This window comes from Squalius cephalus (assembly GCF_949319135.1).
Source record: "Squalius cephalus genome assembly, chromosome: 1".
NCBI classification, from domain to species: Eukaryota; Metazoa; Chordata; class Actinopteri; order Cypriniformes; family Leuciscidae; genus Squalius; species Squalius cephalus.
The window spans coordinates 41,094,012-41,114,634 of NC_137122.1; the positions used below are offsets into that span (position 1 = coordinate 41,094,012).

General features: G+C 37.7%; 1 protein-coding gene across 1 annotated transcript; it reads right to left on the reverse strand.

Moving 5' to 3' along the window:
• Positions 1 to 497: 497 nt before the first annotated feature.
• Positions 498 to 20,006, reverse strand: LOC307144876 (somatostatin receptor 3). The gene is made up of 2 exons (XM_079847547.1): positions 19,827 to 20,006; positions 498 to 2,572 (listed from the first exon to the last, which is right to left on the reverse strand). Exon 2 carries the CDS (start codon positions 2,527 to 2,529, stop codon positions 1,084 to 1,086), a length of 1,446 nt encoding a protein of 481 aa, XP_079703673.1. The 5' UTR covers positions 2,530 to 2,572; positions 19,827 to 20,006; the 3' UTR covers positions 498 to 1,083.
• Positions 20,007 to 20,623: the final 617 nt, after the last annotated feature.

Genomic DNA, 20,623 nt, shown 5'->3' on the forward strand with positions numbered 1-20,623 from the left:
TTCATTTTAGTTGAACTATCCCTTTAGTTCACCCAAAAATGAAAATTGTGTCATCATTTACTCACCCTCAAGTTGTTCCAAACCTGTATGAATTTCTCTCTTCTGCTGAATGCAAAAGAAGATATTTTGAAGAATGTGGGTAACCAAACAGTTGATGGGCCACTTTGACTTCCATAGTACGGAAGAAAAAATAGGGTGAGTGAATGATGACAGAATGGGGGGGGGGATTAACCCTTTATGCTCAGTACATGTGTGTATGTTTGTCTTTTGGGTGGTTGGGAGGGAATTTATCATTGGTTAAATAGTCCAACAGTGGTGCATTAACAGTATAATAAAATGATAATCTGGATAATGAACATTCGGTTTTAGGGCAGATGATGTTGAATATTTGTGTAATATTTAAAACAAGAACGCAACTGACAGACAGCACAAAACTGTATAATATAACAATGCAATTCAATTGAATTTGAGAACCTGTCTGCAGCAGATTTCAGTTAGTGTACACTACTTTTACAAGTAAGACAAAAAAATAAAAAAAACAGAAAAAAAAAATTTAAAATATATTTACAGAAATTATATAGGAATTTGTATGGTATATAATTACTGACCTGTTTACATGTACAAAATCATCTCCATTATTTTATCACATATTAATATGCTACAAGTCTCACTAAGTACACTTACATGCACAGTTATAATCAAGCAAAAGTCCATGTAAATGTACTTACTGATCTAGTGCCCAGTCGTAGCCATGGATTCATTGCATTGATCAAATCTCTTAAATAAATTTAGAAAAAGGCACATAGATGTTTCACATATTGTGGTGCTGGTCTCATATAGGTTCTGATACCATGGGATGCTGTGAAAACCCATTGTAAAAATCCATTGTGATTTTTTTATGTTCTGTTTCAAAGTTGTACACTTCCATATCATTAAGTCTAATTACTAGAAGGAAACTTCATAGTAAACTCAGACATTAAGACATATTGATAGACTCCAGGAAAGAAAGTAACTACAAACTGAACAGATCTCAGGGAGGCGGGTACAATAATACAATTTTTCCAGCTGACACCAATCACAAGTTTACAAGTAGCTGATCTCCAGAGAGGCGTTCTTTTCCACCGGTTCCTCTGGCAGTGTTTTCACATTCCCATTTTTGGCCCCATTCAGCAAGGTTGCAGCAAGCCCAAATCCCGGTCCTTTACCAACAGCATCCCCACCCGTGCCTCTCCTGTCTGGCGAACACGTCTCAGAAACCCCTGTACCTGAGGGTCGCTCTAAGAATAGGGCTCGGGTACTTTCAGGGTGTCCGCTTCCGTTTCCATTCTGAGTAATCCTGCAAATTTCCGTCATCTCCGTCACTTCCTCCCTGTCCTCTTTTTCCTCCTCATCCTCTTCATCTCTCACTGCTCTTCTTAGGCTTTCCCTGGGCATCAGCACTCTCCTTCGTTCCTCCCGACGCTGCTGCTGCTGCTCGGTGGGCTCGTGGTTCTCGACCCTTCGAGATGAGCGGCATAGGGCCTTCCGGAAACCCCGCTTGAAGTTGTCCGAAAGGAAGCCATAAACTATAGGGTTGGCGCAGCTGTTAGCATAAGAAAGTACCACTACAAATAGATGCAGTCCCTGCGGCTCGTCACGGAGCGATTCCACCAGGTTTATGATGTTGAGGGCGTAAAACGGCATCCAGCAAAAAACAAACACAGCCACCACTATCACCACCATTCGTGTGACCTTTCGCTCCGACTTGCGCCGTTTGGTCGACGTGGCGTGAACCTTCTTTCCCGAGCTGCGGATCTTGAACACAATGAGGAGATAGCACATGCAGATGACTAGCAAAGGAAAGAAAAAGCCTACTGTGGAGGTGTAAATGATAAATGCTGCTCCCCAGATGTTGGCTGGCTCTGGCCATATGATATTGCAGATTCCTCCTTCCCGTTGCACGTTTGCAAAAATCACCACAGGCAAGACCACCAAAAAGGAGACAGCCCAGATTGTTCCATTCACAGCCTTGGCCACCTGCGGTCGCCTCCATTTAGAGGACCGAATAGGATGAACCACGGCCAGGTAGCGATCGATGCTCATTACAGTAAGGCAGAAAATGCTGGTAAACTGGTTAATGCCGTCGACAGTCATGACCAACCTGCACGTGAATGAGCCAAAGGGCCACGAGTGCATGGCATTCTGCACGGCGAGGAATGGAAGGCCCAGCATGAAGAGCTCATCAGCTATAGCTAGATTCAGGATGTAGATGTTGGTCACCGACTCCGTCTTGGAGTAGTGCAGGACGATGTGAATGACCAGAGAGTTTCCTCCCAGGCCGACGACGCAGACGATTATGTAAATGAGAGGGATGAGGATTCCTGCCATGCTTGTTCCTGCTCGGTTCTCCGGATCTGTCTCATTGGTGCAGTTTGAAGAATTGAAGAAACAGGTGTCATTTAGAACGCTCTCGTTAAAGAGGAAACCAGGAATGGAGCTGTTGCCCCATAAGCCCAGCGCAGCAGAGGCGTCTGTTGAGGTCAGCTCCATCTCACCCTCTTGCCGTCACTGCCTTCAGCTGGGGGCCATTGTCCTGCACAGAGAACAACCACAAACTATCATTTCTCTCTCAATGCACTCTCACATTCAATAAATGCATACAGACAAAAGCACCATTGTTAGAAAGTTTGTTTCACACCGTTTTTGCAAATCTGAATATAGCTTACTAAGTGAAAAAATACAATACTAGATCAGTGGTTCTCAACATTTCTGACCTCAAGACCCAAGACAATATTCAAAGGACCACATTTATTTGATGCCAAACACGACAATGATGCCTTTTGAAATTTCATTTAAACATGAAATCTGTTTTGAGATTTAAGCGTTTGTAAAAAAAAAAAAAAAAAAAAAAGTAGCCTATATATTAAGAGTTACTATTCTTTTTTGACATTATATTTAATGTTTAATTATATTTTATGAGAAAATGTGAAATATTAGGGGGGAATGCAAGATTGCTGCAAAAGGAGACCTAAAATAAGCAAGACCAGACAGGTTTAAATTCATTGTAAGCAGGGAACATGTGTACTGCTCCGCAAGAGTGGGCAGTCAGAAAAATATGGAATTTGATTTATTTGAGTAATTTCCAGGTCTGGATAAGTATTGGGAAAACACTGATTGTCGAACACAATTGAATAAGTTAATTATTTATTATGCAAAATTCTTTGTCTTCTACCATTTGCGAGTCTCTTTTATCATCTAAGTTCATCTAAATCAGACTGTACTTTGTGCCCGATGTGTCAGAGGTGAATGTATGCAGTTTAGAAAGCTTTTTAGGTTTCTTCACAGACCTCTGTGCTGCAGTGTGAAAAAAAAAAGAAAGAAAGGGTGTGAAAAAATAAGTGGTGCATTTTCATCGGAGTAAGAAATATGTTCAGTTTATATGTTGAACACCTTGATTTTAGAGTTTTTTTTTTATTTGAATTAAATCAGATATATTACATAAAAATATATTTTATTATTATTATTATTACTATAATTAAATATTATTGTATGTAATGATCATGGAAATGTAATTATATATTACCATATAATTCCAGGTTTTAGACTATACCTTTTAAGTTACTTTCCAGAGGTGCCCTGGTTGAGAACTACTGGACTAAACACCGGTCAAAATACATGACAAGGGATTGCAGAGGACATTTCATCGTAAAAACACTCACATGGCTCACAGGGTTTTGGATGCTGTTATTTTTGTCCCTTAGGCAATCAGGCATGCCAATTATCCAGTGTATGTGTGATGCTCAGTAAAGAAAAGTCTGCCTCAGCAGTACCTTGCTGAACCGTTAAAATGGAAGCATCACAAAACATTAGCACTGCATAGACTTGAAATTTGGAAAAACAAACAAGCACAGTGAAATTTGAAACAACGTTGTAATTTGAAACAACATTATTAAAATAGAATGAATGAATAAAGGGTGAAATATGCACTTCATGCCAGACAGAAAACAGTTGCAGTGATGGCAATGAGACTGACTCTGCAGGGATATTTGTGTTTGTCTTGTCTTGGTGTACATTCACTCTTCAGACAATTCAAACACTGCACTCCCACATGTGGCGTACGGCTAATAATTGACATTTTATTAACAATCATGCCCACTGGGACTCAGAATTGACTGAGCAGATGATTAGAAGCCCATTCACAGTTGGTCAATGCAAGTGGTGCATGCTTATTCATATGATTTATACTGTCCTTGGTTTTCTTTAAAGGCTAGTTTCATCAAAAATGAAAAATCTCTTATCATTCACTCAAGAAAGAAATGCATACAGGTTTGGAACAGGATGATTTTTTATTTTTTTTATTTGCCCATATCATACTGTATAGTCTTTAACAGTAAGAGATAAGATTAAGTTGGATCAGGTGATGCAGTTCCACGCCTCTTTGTTTGAAACAGAAAAGCCAGTTATGTTAGATATTCACTCCTGCCTCTCTCCATTTCTATTTAATCTCTCTCTCACCTTCCCAATTACAACTAGAAGCAGAGAATATATGGAAGATAAATTGACTCTGGGCCACTGCAGCACTCATACAGAGAGACAGGGGAAAACATGCCGAGAAGAACTGCCATCATCATGCTCTATACTGAGGTATAAAGTAATATAGGCTGCCATAAGTTAAGTTTATACATAAAATGGGAGACACATACCAGCAAGAACTCACTGTATCAGACAACATTTTTTAAATTATTAAATTATTAAGCTAATTTTTGTTTTTAGAATTTAGAAATGTCTAAAAATATGCATTGACAATTACTGTGCTTCATTCTTTGAATCTCCCTGCTATTGAAAACAGAAGATAGTATTTTGAAACATTTCAGAATAAAGTCTTCTAATGACGTTACATTATAATGAAAGCTAATTCATTATGAAAATATTTATAAAGAGTTACAAAGATTTGTCCCCCAAAACAGATAAAAGTAGTATTCAGTGCCACGTTGAAAATGAATGTAGAAAAGAATAAAAGCGCAAGTCAAAAGAGAATAATAAGTGAAAAGAGATAAAAGCAAGAGAAGAAAGGCTGTGATCTTTTAAGTCCCTGACATTCACACGGCTCCACGCGCGTAACCTTCATGATTAAATAGCTACCCAAACCATCAAAAACATTTTCTTGCTCCAGTTTTGTTTAAAACATTTCTCAGATGATCAAATGATTGATTTCATTAAGACGAAGTGTGCAAGCAGCGCTTTTTGCAGTATTTTAAAGTTAATTGAGTCTTTTAAAGTTACATGGATGAATTAGACATGAAGGCAGAAAAAAAAAAAAACCTTTATACAATTTATAATGACATTGCACCACAGGCTGATTTTGAAGCAAGGCAAAGAAACATTTTGTTTAAGCTTAGATGTCCACCATTTATTGTCTTAACTATATTGTTGAAATGGAGTGTGACAACCCATCAGACTCAGAAGTCAGAGTTCTTTTTAATATTACTTAAAGGTGGGGTAAGCGTTATTTGGAAAAAGCTGTTTGGAAGTTAGTCGGACCGACACACGTTACAAACAACAACAAACGTGTGTAGCCAATCAGCATTAGGGGGCGTATGACGGTGGAGGAGAGAGAACGAGCAAGAGGGAGATTTGAAGAAAGACTGCAGAAATAGAGATGAGACACAATACAAAAGAGAAAAGCTCAGAAGAAATCACCGGAAAATGAAGGGTTATGACTGGGCAAGAGCTTTAGGACCTGTGTAAATATTTTAAAAGCTTTCCAGCGCTGAGAGAGCTAAGCGGGAAGGCCTGAAAACAGACACGGATGTTGCTTTGATTTCGCTCCACACGTGAGTAACACTGGGTTTGAGTGTCATTGTTTGTCTGGAGCTGCTGTGCTGTTGGCAAACAAACTCTTGTTTGTAATTACTATTGTGTACTGTACGTACATTTTTTTTGTGGTTCCTCGTCATTCGTTCATCATCTGCACTTTATTTTTCGAGAAGCATTATTTTGTTGCGCTTGTTGCTCTTGGATTGCGTGCGTAACGGAGGCCAGCTAGTGAGAGTCATGCTGATGAGTGCTAGGGAATGCTGTGTTTTTTAGCGTCATTGTTAGTGCACACGCCTCGCATGCTGCCGATCGGGGTTCGAGATTGAACCTACGCGGTTAGGATTGGATGGTGAGTTTTGGAGGTGGAGCAATGAAGAGGGGTGTGTTTGTTTGGGTTCATTTCAAATATCAACAATGTTCAACAGCGTTTTTTAAATATCACTTACCCCACCTTTAACAAGAGCTAAATATATATACTTTTTTTTTTTTTTTTACTTAGGGAGGATACTTTTCTGAAAGGTTATGGACAATGGTGAGAGCAATGCATAATTCATCATTCAACACTGCCCATCTCCCTGTCCTTTTCTCCTCTCCTTCCATCTCATTGCTTTGTAGACAGAGACCTGCTCTGCTCAGAGAGGTCAGTATTGTTTAAACAAATGCTCACTTTTAATCTGTCTTCTCGCACCCATTGCCTCATAGGAGCCATTCATGTGGTCATATGGCATTCATCTGATCATTTGGCATTTTCTCCTGGGACAATTGCTAAGAACAATGACATTCGTATACTACCCCCTCCCCCACCACCAGCAGAAAAAAACCCTCCAATTAGTGAAAGATACAATCTTATCTTGTCTTTTTGTTTAATTTGTTTCGAGAGATGCTTGACTCAATGCACTATAGGGCTGTTAATATAAATTTCACAATTAACTAATTGCATTGTCAATTACAGCATTCCATTTACATCTACTCCCATTATTCCAAAATGTTTTATTTACAGCGTGTTTACTACCAATCACAGACATCTGCGTTGTATGTATGAATTTGATAGCCAATTAATCGAAACTGATTATAATAAGTGTGTTTTAAGCAGTCTGATCCATAGATGCATGATTAAAGTTTTACTTTCCATAAATTTAGAGCTGAACATCAGCTGACATGAGGAGCCCAGAAATGATTATTCCACTGATTAGAGCAGGAGAATACATAATGTAACGAATTTAAAAATGATTCTAATGACCTTTAAGGCATTGATTCAGAGTGAAATAACCTAGACAGTTTTACTGCAGCTGCTGTTTTTAGCAAAGGTGTAGAGAGATCATCTAATCACAGATTTCAAGAGTGCTGACAGCTGAGTTAATTGCAGATTTTAAGGGGGGTTGAGATGAAAGACAGCGGGTCTAACAACGGCATTCAAACGAAGTGAAAAGCATTGGTAGCTGATTATGTAATACCCAATGAAACTGCAAGTGTTCCTAAGACTGCAGAACGTGGTGCATGTACTGTGGTCTCAAACGGTCACATGAAACTTGCAGCTTTACTGATTATAATGGGATAGAATCGTAAAAAAAATGCCATTACCACCTACAATAAATATTTAATGGCAAATATTGAAATTAACATTTGCAATTACAAGGGGAAGAATATTAATTCCATAACCTGAATGTCTTTTTCAGCGTTTATCAGACTTCAAATGGACACCGTATGCTCTATTGTATTTGATAACAACATGCTCCACGTGAGAAAATCCAATCACTGTCTATTCGTTTTTTTGCCCTCTGATTTTATGGAAGGTATGAGTTGGCCATCTTTGATGTCAGTTTTGCCAGTATTTGCACAGAAAGTATCTCTCTCTCTCTCTCTCTCTCTCTCTCTCTCACACGACACATTACAATGTGCAACAGAAAGCGAAACCAATTTGTTGTGAACTTTTCTGTCATTCAGTTCAGACAATCACTTTAACGATTAAATATGCTCTATCTAAGCAACTTAACGCAAGCATACGCAAGATTACAACTGCAGTCAACGAAACTCAGCAAAAAAGAATGGTGTAGAATTACATAACCTCTGTTTTGGGAATTATAATTTTTATAGTTCATTGCTGACATTTGTGAGGATTTGATTGCCCAAATAAAATGGATATAAATTAACCTAGACAGAGAACAACAGATATGACTCATTTATGCGGGTCTGAATTGATTTCAAATGAATTACTTAGCAGGAATTTATCAGCTGAAAAGCAGAACTAATGTTTTACGACCATAACAGCCTAATTAACATCAACAACAAAATAACTGCATGGACATATTAAATCAACCACAAAATTATCTGTGTGTCCCTGTCAAATGATGTCCTTTATTATTTTGTTTATTGTTTAGGACATAAATGTCTGTATAGTGAATGTGATATGATATGGAGATTATGACAATCATTACTGCCTCGAAGTACAATTCAACTAGAGACTCACGTCAACTAGATCTTTATCATGTAAATAACTTGATGTGGCCTTTGTATGTTGCATGTTATGGTGGTCTGTGAAGTTCACAACACCAGGGTGTACCATTTGTCAGGTTATGATTCATAAGCAAGCTGTACTTTTGCTGACCCTGCCCTGTTATGGACTCCAGACTCTCCGGCATTAGCTCAACAAAGTGTCTCTCAGAGGAGGACTACAAGGGATGCATTTGAGATAGGGCCATTATGTTGTTGTAAAGAAGTGATATTGTTTAGTCAGACAGAAAAAATAAATAAATACAGAAACTACTGATCTGATAACAGAAACTTTGGCATGGAAACTTGCTGCATCCATGTAAACATGATCAGTTAACATTTGTTTCCTAGGTTTGCATACATGCACAATGTGACAATTAAAATATTTACAAATATTTCCATTTGCATTTTTCCTAGAAGTGAAATCTCTGCTGGATACTGCCTCATTAATAAAGAACATTTCCAATTCCCAAACAGATGCACATGCATTATACAGACAGTGAGAGACTAACTCTCATATTGTAGGATACAAAATGATCTTCTATTAAGTTTGAAATAGGTTTGATAGTTATTTTGATGTCGTTTTGTCACGTTATGCATAAACTTTACAACAATATTGCATTGATCAACACTGGAATATGCAAAATTACAGCACACTGGGTTTTTTCTATCCACTTTCTTTTTAAATGTAATTTTTATAATTACTTTTAACATGCATACCACTTGTTTATAGTGTAAGGCCTGCCCAATCGGTCCAACGACAGTTTCCGTTATAGCAGGTGAAGGTCTCTGTGTGTTACTGTCTTTTCCGCGTGGTAAAGTAATTTGATTCTAATTAAGCTTTTATCTGACTCCATTTTATCATGAACTCGAATGTAGGTTGGAATGCCAATTTGTTATTGGTCATTTATATAATAGTTTAGCAATACATTTGATTGTTCAATTTAACTCTTTACTCTAATTAATCATTCATTCAGTCGCACAGGGTCCTTGCACCGGCCGGCAATATATTATGCAGGCCCACGATCACAAACTCTCCAGCTTCGGGTCACTAAACAGAGGTAATTGGCTAATACCTTAGATGGTCACATTCATGTTACTTAATCTAAGATATTTTTGTATAGCCTCCCTTGGTTTGTATACACTTGAATTAAAGTAACGTTTTCTTTAGACAGAGGTCATGACCACTACTACAGATATAAGCCGACCAATATACTTCTCTGATAGTAGCTTTGGTTTGGTCATGCCATGGTTTCCCACGTACACTTGACTAAAGTAACATTACATTAAACAGAGGTAAGAGTCACCCTATATAGGTTGGTCAACGAGCAGTTTGCTGTCCTAAACGGAAATTCCCTTTTAGTCTTTACAAAACCAAGTACACTAGAATTAGTGCCAAATATTAGCCGGAACTCTAAAATCGCAGTTGGTGTGCCCTATGCTCCACTCAAAACTGGATGTTAGTCTGTTACTAATCTGACGCATATTTGCAGTAACATTGGATACAACGTAATCTACTGTAGTTAATAATTTCAGAGCAAATCAGAATAAAATCAAATGTAACAATTTATTATGTCAGGTAAATGTATCATGCCAACTTCATAATCTGTTCAAAGATAATCAATACAATAACAAATGCTCAGAGATAAAGAGTAAAAGATGTACCTGACTCAAGAAATACATAATGATTTATGGGCCGATCTCATTACAAATCGCCCTGAGCCATGTTGTTGCATTTCTTTAAATACTCAGACCGAGACAGAAACTTCTTGGTTCTTTGTACCAGTCGCACTGAGACATTCCAAATGATACCAAACATGTATAGTGTTGTATGATAATTTTTCACATTAAACCATATAGATTTTTGGGTGAATTTCAGGTGATCTCAGCATGAGAGAGAGAGAAGGAACGGTGGAATGGGGGGGTCAAGGGAAAGAGATGTAGATTAGGATGATGCTTAGGTGAGACTTGCGTCTCGAATGGTGATGCTAATTTCACAAGAGAGAGTTCAAGTGTTAAAGTCTTCTCAGGGAGTGGTTGTTCCTCAACCAGACTGCCCGGCATTTTCTAACTTCTCAAGTCTTACAGTAGCAAAAATGGTTTACTGCACTTTGTTATTCTTATTTATTTACAATTAGCAGCTAATGAATCGGAAGTCTCACACATTCACAAAAAATAGCTTCCATGTTGCAAAATAAAGTGGAAACACCTGTCATTTTATATGAACAAAATTGAATTATTTATTTAATTGTTGGAGACTAGGCTATGTCTTATGCATGCAACACCAATTGAAGAAATAAGCTAATGTAATGTCTAAAACGTTAATTTAAAAACCCTCTTACTTCATGCTGTCTTCTTGAGATTAAAAATAATGGTTACACTTTATTTTAAGGTGTCCATGTTACAGTGTTTCTCTCTACAGTGAAAAACAGGACTGCTGAAAAAAGTCTGATAAATATTACTAAAGATCGCCTATGAATGTTTTATAAACATCTGCTATGTGGTGTCACCTTTGTGTCCCTGTGCAATACGTTCTGTTTGAAATATTCTTCTCAATCTCCATAGTGTTCCCATCAGCTAATCAGATCACTGGCCCTTGCTGCGCATATCAGCCATAAATCTGCTCTCTGGTGAAGTTTCCCAGATTCAATCACATAAGAGTATTTAGTTGTACACATTAGTCTCATAGTTGAAACATGTTAAAGGAGAACTCCGGTCAATTTTAACATTGAGCTCATTTTTTTGTACATTTGGAGTGCTGTCAATACAGAGAACAACGACAAAAATCGGTGTTGCCTACACCGAGTTATTCTATTTTTAAAATTTGCACCCTGTTGACTTCAATAGGGCAAGTAGTAAACCTGCTTTTTAGCCTCTTAACATCCTTTAAGTGTCATTACAAGTGCACAGAAAATGTGAGTGATTCCTTCCGAGTGAACACGGGTGGATCTGACTGCAGTAGATGTTAGAGATATTAATAAAAATGAAGTTAATTCAGCCAGCGCTCATACCTTTGTTTACATCCTGTTTTCGGTGGAACGCCATAGTAATCGATTGTCGAGTTCACGCGCGTGATCATTGGTAACTAAACCTATGCGCGTGAACTCGACAATCGATTACTATGGCCTTCCACCGAAAACAGGATGTAAACAAAGGTATGAGCGCTGGCTGAATTAACTTCGTTTTTATTAATATCTCTAACATCTACTGCAGTCAGATCCACCCGTGTTTACTCGGAAGGAATCACTCACATTTTCTGTGCACTTGTAATGACACTTAAAGGATGTTAAGAGGCTAAAAAGCAGGCTTACTACTTGCCCTATTGAAGTCAACAGGGTGCAAATTTTAAAAATAGAATAACTCGGTGTAGGCAACACCGATTTTTGTCGTTGTTCTCTGTATTGACAGCACTCCAAACGTACAAAAAAATGAGCTCAATGTTAAAATTGACCGGAGTTCTCCTTTAAGATGTTTGAGCCCTAGAACTGCAAGAAGATGAAGATGATTTTACTTGTGTTAAATGTCAGACCATGCACTCTGTTTTTTTTTCGTTTTCATTCCGTCTTGTGTGCATTACTAATTAAAAACAATTGCACACTCAAAGAGACCATTCTAATACTATTTAGACTGCTGATGACATGATATGTTAAAATACTCAGTGTAACTGGGTTCTGGCATTGTTATTGCACAGATGCATGCAAATCTACAATGTGTGTGTCATCACCACAGGCATGATTTTATTCATATTAAAGTAGATCACATAACACTTGTTGAAGGGTTGCAGCACATTTACAGCTAAAGTCTGTGTTTGTGCTGATGAGCAGCAGGAGCCTTCCATCTGGGAACTATCTAGCCAGGAGGCCTTGAATTGTTAATAAATTCATGATCCAGTATGTCCTTAAAAGAAAAGTTTACCCAAAAATTCTAATTCTGTCATCATTTACTCACCTTACTAGACTAGACTCGACTTTACTCAACTAGAGACTGTCTGCCTTGCTGCTGGTTTGCGTCTGTAAGCTCCATATAGCTTTCTGTTTTGAATCTCTATTTACTATCATTCCTTGTTGTTTATATTGCTAAATATAACCTACTCATCAACATATATTAGATATTGACTAATATTGCCTATCACATTAATCTGACATCGCTAGCTTTTATCTAAGCGTTGCTCTGGCCCCCTTCCTGTTCGCCGAGGTGAGGAGATACTTAGTAGACTGTCCTCACTCAATGGCTGGCTGTCTAAGTGGTGTCCGCAAAATAAGATAGGGTTCATAGACAATTGGAAAAGTTTTTGGGGCAGACCTGACCTGATGAAAAGAGATGGTATTCATCCCTCCTGGGATGGTGCCGCTCTTCTCTCTAGTAATTATGGCACATAGTCTTAGAGCTCAAACATGAATTGGGGCTCAGGTCAGGAAGCAGACAGACTGGCTAAACCGACCGTCTGCTAGATGTCACCAAGCTCAGATAAATCCCATTACATAGAGACTCTTTCACCTAGATATCATCATATAGAGACTGTGTCTGTTCCCCGAATTAAGAAAATACAAAAAACTCCCAAACCCATTTAAGGGTTAAAATGTATTTGATGTTCAACAAATAGAAAATAGATATAATACAGATGAACAAATGATAAAGCTTGGGTTGCTAAATATTCGATCCCTTACTTCAAAAGCACTTATTGTTAATGATATGATTACAGATTATAACCTAGATGTGTTGTGTCTAAAACCTGGAAACCTGAAACCTGGAAACCTGGCTAAAACCTGGCTAAAACCAGACGATTACGTTACTTTAAATGAGTCCACCCCCCAAGATTACTGTTATAAAACGAGATTCGTCTGAAAGGAAAAGGGGGTGGTGTTGCTGTAATCTATAGTAATATCTTCAGAATTACTGAGAAGTCTAGTTTCAAATATAAATCTTTTGAAGTGTTGGTGCTTAATGGAACACTATCTAGTGTAAATGATAAATCGCGCTTAACATTTGTGCTAGCTACTGTATACAGGCCACCAGGGCACCATACAGACTTTATCAAAACATTTGTTGATTTTGTATCGGAGTTAGTACTGGCTGCAGATAAAGTCCTAATTGTTGGTGATTTTAATATACTTGTAGAAAACGGATTGGCATTTAGAGACATTCTGAACTCTATTGGAGTTAGACAACACGTGTCAGGACCCACAAATTGTCATAATCATACTTTAGATCTAATATTGTCACATGTGTTACAGCCTGAGCCTTGTGTGTTATTTGTATTTGGTGTTTGGAGTTTAAACTGCCTTTTTTGTCTCGCATATCCTTTTATGTTGCTTACCCCCTCCCTTAACAAGCATTTGAAAAGAGGGGTTCACATGGAATCAATGTTAATGTCGTTGAAATTCTGCAACAGAGCGATGACATCTCAGATCATTTTTTAGCCTTGTGTATACTCCATTTAGCCAAGGTTGCAAAGCCGACTCCATGTTACAAATATGTTAGACCTATCACTTCTGCCACTAAAGATTGCTTTATTAATAATATTCCTGATCAGTTTCATCTCCTCAGCATCCCAGATAGCTTAGAAGAACTCGATATTGCGACAGAAACTTTTGACTCTCTCTTTTCCAGCACTTTAGACACAGTTCCTCCTTTGCGCTTAAAGAAGATTAAAGAAAATAATCCAACGCCTATAGTACAATGAGCACACTCGGGCCCTTAAAGGAGAACTCCGGTCAATTTTAACATTGAGCTCATTTTTTTTGTACATTTGGAGTGCTGTCAGTACATAGAACAACGACAAAAATCGGTGTTGCCTACACCGTGTTATCCTCTTTTTAAAATTTGCACCCTGTTGACTTCAATGGGGCAAGTTTTAAACCTGCTTTTAGCCTCTTAACATCCTTGATGTGTCATTACAAGTGCCCAGCCATTGTGAGTGATTCCTTCAGAGTGAACACAGTGAATCTGACTGCAGTAGATGTGAAAGATATGAATAAAAGTGATGTTAATTCAGCCAGCGCACATACCTGTATTTACATCCTGTTTTCGGTCGAAGTCCACAGTAATCGATTGTCAAGTTCACGCGCGTGATCATAGGTACTAAACCTATGCGCGTGAACTCGACAATCGACTACTGTTTTTGTGGAGAGAGAGCACAATTGCATAGAGAAAGGCCTTAAAAACTGCTAGATCTGCTTATTTTTCGACTCTCTTAGAAGAAAACAAACACAACCCTAGGTATTTATTTGATACAGTAGCTAAATTAATAAGAAAAAGCTTGTACTTCTAAAGCTTCCAAAGACCATAGCAGTAATGACTTTGAACTTCTTTACTTACGAGATTGATAATATTAGAGAGAAAATTATAACTATGCAACCGTCTACTACAGTATCGCATCAGGCAGTGCATTGTAGTGTCCCTGAGGAAAAGTTCCATTCATTCATTGCAATAGCAGAGGAAGAATTGTCTAAACTCGTTAAATCATCTTAATCAACAACATGTATTTTAGACCCTATAAAGACTAAGATACTGGAAGAAATGCTTCCAGAGGTCATAGATCATCTTCTTAATATTATTTATTCATCTTTGTCACTAGGATATGTACCGAAAACTTTTAAGCTGGCTATTATTAAACCTCTTGTTAAAAAAACTTGATTCTAGAGAATTAGTCAATTACAGGCCGATCTCAAATCTACCCTTTTTGTCAAAGATACTAGAAAAAGCAGCATCCTCACAACTATGTTCCTTTTTAGAAAGAAATGGAATCTGCGAGGATTTCCAGTCAGGATTTAGACCGTACCATAGTACTGAGACTGCTCTCATTAGAATAACAAATGATATGCTCTTATCTTCTGATCGTGGTTGTATCTCTGTTAGTGTTACTCGATCTTAGTGCTGCATTTGATACCATTGACCACAACATTCTTTTAAATAGACTCGAAAATGATGTTGGTATTAGTGGAATTGCATTAGCATGGTTTAAATCATACGTATCTGACCGTTATCAGTTTGTAGCAGTAAATGAAGAGATGTCTTGTTTATCATAAGTTCAATATGGAGTACCACAAGGCTCAGTACTAGGGCCATTGCTGTTCACCCTGTACATGCTACCCTTGGGAGATATCATTAGGAAGCATGAGATTAGTTTTCACTGTTATGCTGACGATACTCAGCTCTAGGGATGGGACGGTATGAAAATTTCATATCATAATAATAGTGATAATCTGATTGTTCCAATCCAATCTGCCTTCTGACCTATAATGCTGCCTGAATCTTAATCATACACTGTTGGTTCGTTAGCCAGAGGAGAACTGGCCCCCGAGTGAGCCTGGTTTCTCCCAAGGTTTTTTTCTCCATTCTGCCACCTGACGGAGTTTTGATTCCTTGCCACTGTCGCCTTTTTCGTCTTTGTCGCCTTTTTCATTAACAAAGATTAATAAATACTGTAACAAAAGTTTTGTTCATTGTTCGTTCATTTTAGTTAATACGTTAACTAATGAACCTTATTGTAAGGTGTTACCGAATATTGTGATGTTAATGTATTTGGTTTTGGTGGACTAGATCTACTACGCTGCTGCTGCAGTTGATGATTGCTGCTGCTGCAGAGCAAGTATGGACTTGCTACTGCTAATATATACACAGACATGCTGTTGCGAGCAAGTAAGATATGCTGTTGCTGCTGCATAAATAGACATACATAAATCCCTTAGCAGATCTAGCTGGGGGGTTTCTGAGGAACTATAGCAGCTTTTCCACCATAGGGCCAAACAATTCTGTTGGCTTAGCCATTCCATACCGTGCTAATCTGGCCCTTCCGGTACGCATATGCTTTCATTTTCCACTTTGGGGCCGATTACGAATCTCTTTGGAATGTAATTCAAATGTGTAATTCGTTGACTTGGTAACGCAAGAGTTTACAGACACTATGAGATGTCAATAGCAACCACGTTATGGAGGATGATCAGATGGTTCTTTTAATTTCATTATTAATTTGTGTTTACGTTGCTCAAAGACTATTTAAATGTTGAGCAAGCAATCTCATTGGCTGCAAGATCAGAAGAGGCCAATCAGCTTGTGCCATGTAGTAATGATGTGATTGCTTGCAGATTGAATTTAAAGGACCTATCAGCCTGTGCCCTCTAGAGTTTCATGACTGAACTAGATATTTTTTTAATTCCTACCCCAAAGCTGTGGTAACTGATTGTTAGCAGTCCTAAGAGAGATTATTTCACTCCCTGTAGGCTGGTTCAGTTAGATCTTATGGGCCACACATTCACTGTTCACGCCTGCCAGACTGTTTCTAAACTTGTCTCTCAAAGATTTGCAATCTCCACACAGAGCTCAGTAGCACCAACAAACAACACACTTATCTCCCCTGAAATGCTACAGACTTAAAACACTAAAGACTGCAAAAGTCACACAGATCTCCTCAAACAAAAATTACTCCATATCACCAGATCAAATCCACCTGCTTACTTTGGCACCCTAAGCTGATCTGATTAGTTCCACCCTTGATAGCATCAGATATCTTGAACCTATCTGAAACAATCTCAGCCTTGAAGACATAGAAAGACATTCAATCACCTGGGCACAGTTGTGTTCTCTTTTAACGTCAAGAGCTGATGTCCTTGCGTTATTTTTACCTCATCGAAGTATAAGCAAATCTTTGAATATCAGCCCTGCATTTAATCAGCCTCTCACAATTCAAAATGAATGATGAACTTTGCCCACTGTCAGAAAATAGGAGATTAAGGTTGCATACCAGTACGCTAGAGAACGAAAAAGAGACAGAGAGACAAAAAGAAAGAGAAATTCATCATATATGACAGCAGCCATTTGATCCATGCATCACTACAGCACTGATCTGAATGTACTTTATGTTACTCTTTGCTAGGGCTGCCAATCAATTAAAATCTTTAACTGAGTTAATTTAATTTATAATATATATTTATATGTAAGATAAAACTTTACATTGTTTTGCCAGATTAAAGCATTGAATAGGCATTACAAAAAGTAGCTTTACAGGTCAATATATTATTTGTTTTATTTCCATATCAATGAACATAAGCCTGTCCCTGGCCTATAGTAAGTTTAGATTGCTATGATGGTAGAAAATCCCTCATTATGAGTCAGGGAGTATCATTAATGTTTCTATGCAGTTTTTAAAGTATAACTGATTAATAGCTAAATTAACATGTCAAATTGAAAGCCCTGCTTTTCACACTTTGGAAGCACATCTTTAAAAAAAATCTGCCAGCTGAAAAATAAGTGGTAGATGTTTAGTGTGCTGTATTAACTTTCTATATGATAGATGGTAGTGTGTGCTGCATGTGGGTGGAACAGTTGGAGCAGTGTTAGGATGGAGAGAAGCATGTGATGAGACAATGCAGCCCTACTGTTACTCACACAGTAACACTCTCACTGAGAAAAGTTGAAAAGCTACTGACAGAGGCGCTGACATGTTCTGTGGGTAAAAATAAAACATAACACACTAACACACTCGATGCACCCAGACATGTTTGTGAGAGTCAGCGGATCACAATGGATTACATCAGACCATGCAACACACAACAGTGCAAGAATGTGCAAATCTCCTGGTATTATAGAAACATGTCAAAAACGTATGCTCCACAGACTTGTGGAATGAACAGGTATCCCCGGAGATCATTTGATTTAAAGAGACAGGCTGTCAGCTAAAGGGGAACAGGACAAGGGGCTGTTATATATAATTAGGTAGTGGACGGGGGCACATATTTATCACTCCCGCCCTTCCACTCTCACTCCGTCTCTCTCCCCCCATTATTATTATTATTTTTTTTTTTTCAATCAATCTCCCTCTGTTTTATTCATGTAGAAGACAGACTACGGATATATACCCGCTTGGCAGCCAGGCAAAACCACAAAATGACATCTTTATCCACAAATAACTAATTAACAGGACAGAAGACTATAAAAATTACACATTCATTTAAGTAGCAATAAACATTTGCAATGCTAAGACTTGGAATTATCAGTCTGTGAAAGATCATGGTCAAGATGTTCTCAAATGGCTTCATGTAAGCAGAGCCAGCTAGTTCACCAGTTACATTATGTAGGCTGTTAAAACTGACACATCTTGAATGAGAATCGAACAGACTGGGTCTCTTGGCTCACTGGCTAGTATGCCTGCTTTTCTTAGAAGGCTTCTTCTGTGAACATAGACATGAGTTGCATTTTCTCCTAGAGCAAAAGGTGCGATTTACTTGGCTTACACTCAGTGGGTTTTTGAGTCCGGGCTTCTGTTACTCTATTAGTATTAGTAATGCAGCTCAATGCAAGACTCAACCTCATATGTATTCTAATATTCAGGATTGGGGGACCAAATGTATAGGAATTTAAGGATATGGTTCCACGAATATGGTTGTCACATTACTTTTTAAGCATTAAAGGCACAAAGACAATGTTTTTTTTTTTGTTGTTGTTGTTTTTCTACAGCATGAAGTGTAAAGAGAAAATGAAATGACATTTTTCTTAATTTTTTCACAAATTGTTGTATTGTCTGCACTCATCAAGCTAAACCATATTACTGTAGTGGGGGGGAAAAAAGATGAAACAATTTTTTTTAGCAATTAGCAAATACAAGTTTATCAATTAGGCTACTACAAACCAAATGTTGCTAAATCAGATACTAAGTGAAAGCTTATTTACACAAAATTTGCAACCTTGTTATTCTTTTTATTTTTTATTCTAATTTTGCTGTTCATTTAATGCTTTTGCAAGAATGTCAAAAATCACAAAAATAAGGGTTTAAAACTGTAGACATATTGATAACTCCATAGAAAGTGAATAGAACATAGTAAACAGATTGTACTAATCATTTATTGAGAAAACGTAGTATATATATATATATATATATATATATATATATATATATATATATATATAGAGAGAGAGAGAGAGAGAGAGAGAGAGAGAGAGAGAGAGAGAGAGAGAGAGAGAGAGAGAGATGTGAAAATGGTACAAATAATTTAATGTGTTTCTAAATAGACTACTAATTGCATACCGAATTTATAGGTCATGAAAACATCTGAATAAGCAAAATAAAGAATTAGCATGTTTTTCACACCATGAAGGAGCAATGATCATGTCACTGAAATCCCTTGCACATTAAAAAACAGTATGAATATTTACAAAGTATTTGCATAGCCCATAATCATCATTGCCCACAAGGCAGTTGCTACAATATGAATCGAAGACTTTACTAAGATGTTACCAAGTAACATTAACGCTCTAATAACACGAAGTAATTACTGTAAATAGCACCTGCGCTTCACCTGTCTTTCTAATATCCCTTTCACACTGACTGGGCAAACAACGGTGTTTACTGCAGCACGAATGAGCCCTGAAGTAGCCTAGAATCTATCACACAGCACTTATCTACATTAGCCTAATATGTATTACAAAGTATTATTTTAAATCATTTTAAATGGGATGAAAACCCATAGCCTAACTCTTTATATACCGACCAAAAATTATGAACATTATGAATCCCCAAAATTGCTCTTTGCAAAGTTTCCTACCTTAAAACAAGATTTGTCGGCCAACTTGGTCCTTACAATTGGTTATATGACAAACTGAAGACTCTTCGTGGAGATATTTTTCAACTTAATTCACAGGTTAAATCGTTTTTCCTGGACAAGCTGTTGGTTGCGCACTCCGGAGATGCCGCAGGAAAAGCGCGTGGTGGCTTGACTCAGCGAGCGAGCAACTCATATGTGGAGTCCTGAACAATACTCAATGCTCCATCACTCCTCTGTAACCAGGTAACGGCTCTTCCGCAAGCACACGCAAAAGGTAGGCGTTGATATAAATCACTCCGGTACCCGTCAGCTTGTGTGTGTGTGTGTGTGTGTGCGAGGTTTGTTCGTTGTTGGTTTTAAACTACAATGCGCGGCGTATTCGCACGAAAAAAAAAAAAAAACCTTAGCGTACAATACTGCTGGACAGATTATTTCCGAATAATGATCCCAGATGAGAATAAGCGTCATTTGTTCGCTTCAGGGAAGGGCACATTGGCTGTTGATATTTAGTTTGATAGACCAATATGACATCATTAAGTAAACTTTTGAGTAGCCTACTAATGAGCACGTTTACATGCAAATAATTTTCCATGTTTTGAATACGGTTCACATGTACATTACACAAAATCTGTCAAAAATAAACCCATTTAAACAGATTGCCATTTCAGATAAAGCAAAAACGGCCATGTGCCTTTTTTGTATAATTTTTTGGGACATTAACATCTTATTCTCAATTTATCTTATTTTAACTTAATTTTGAGTGTCACGGATTCAGCCACTCCATCAGCTCCAGACCC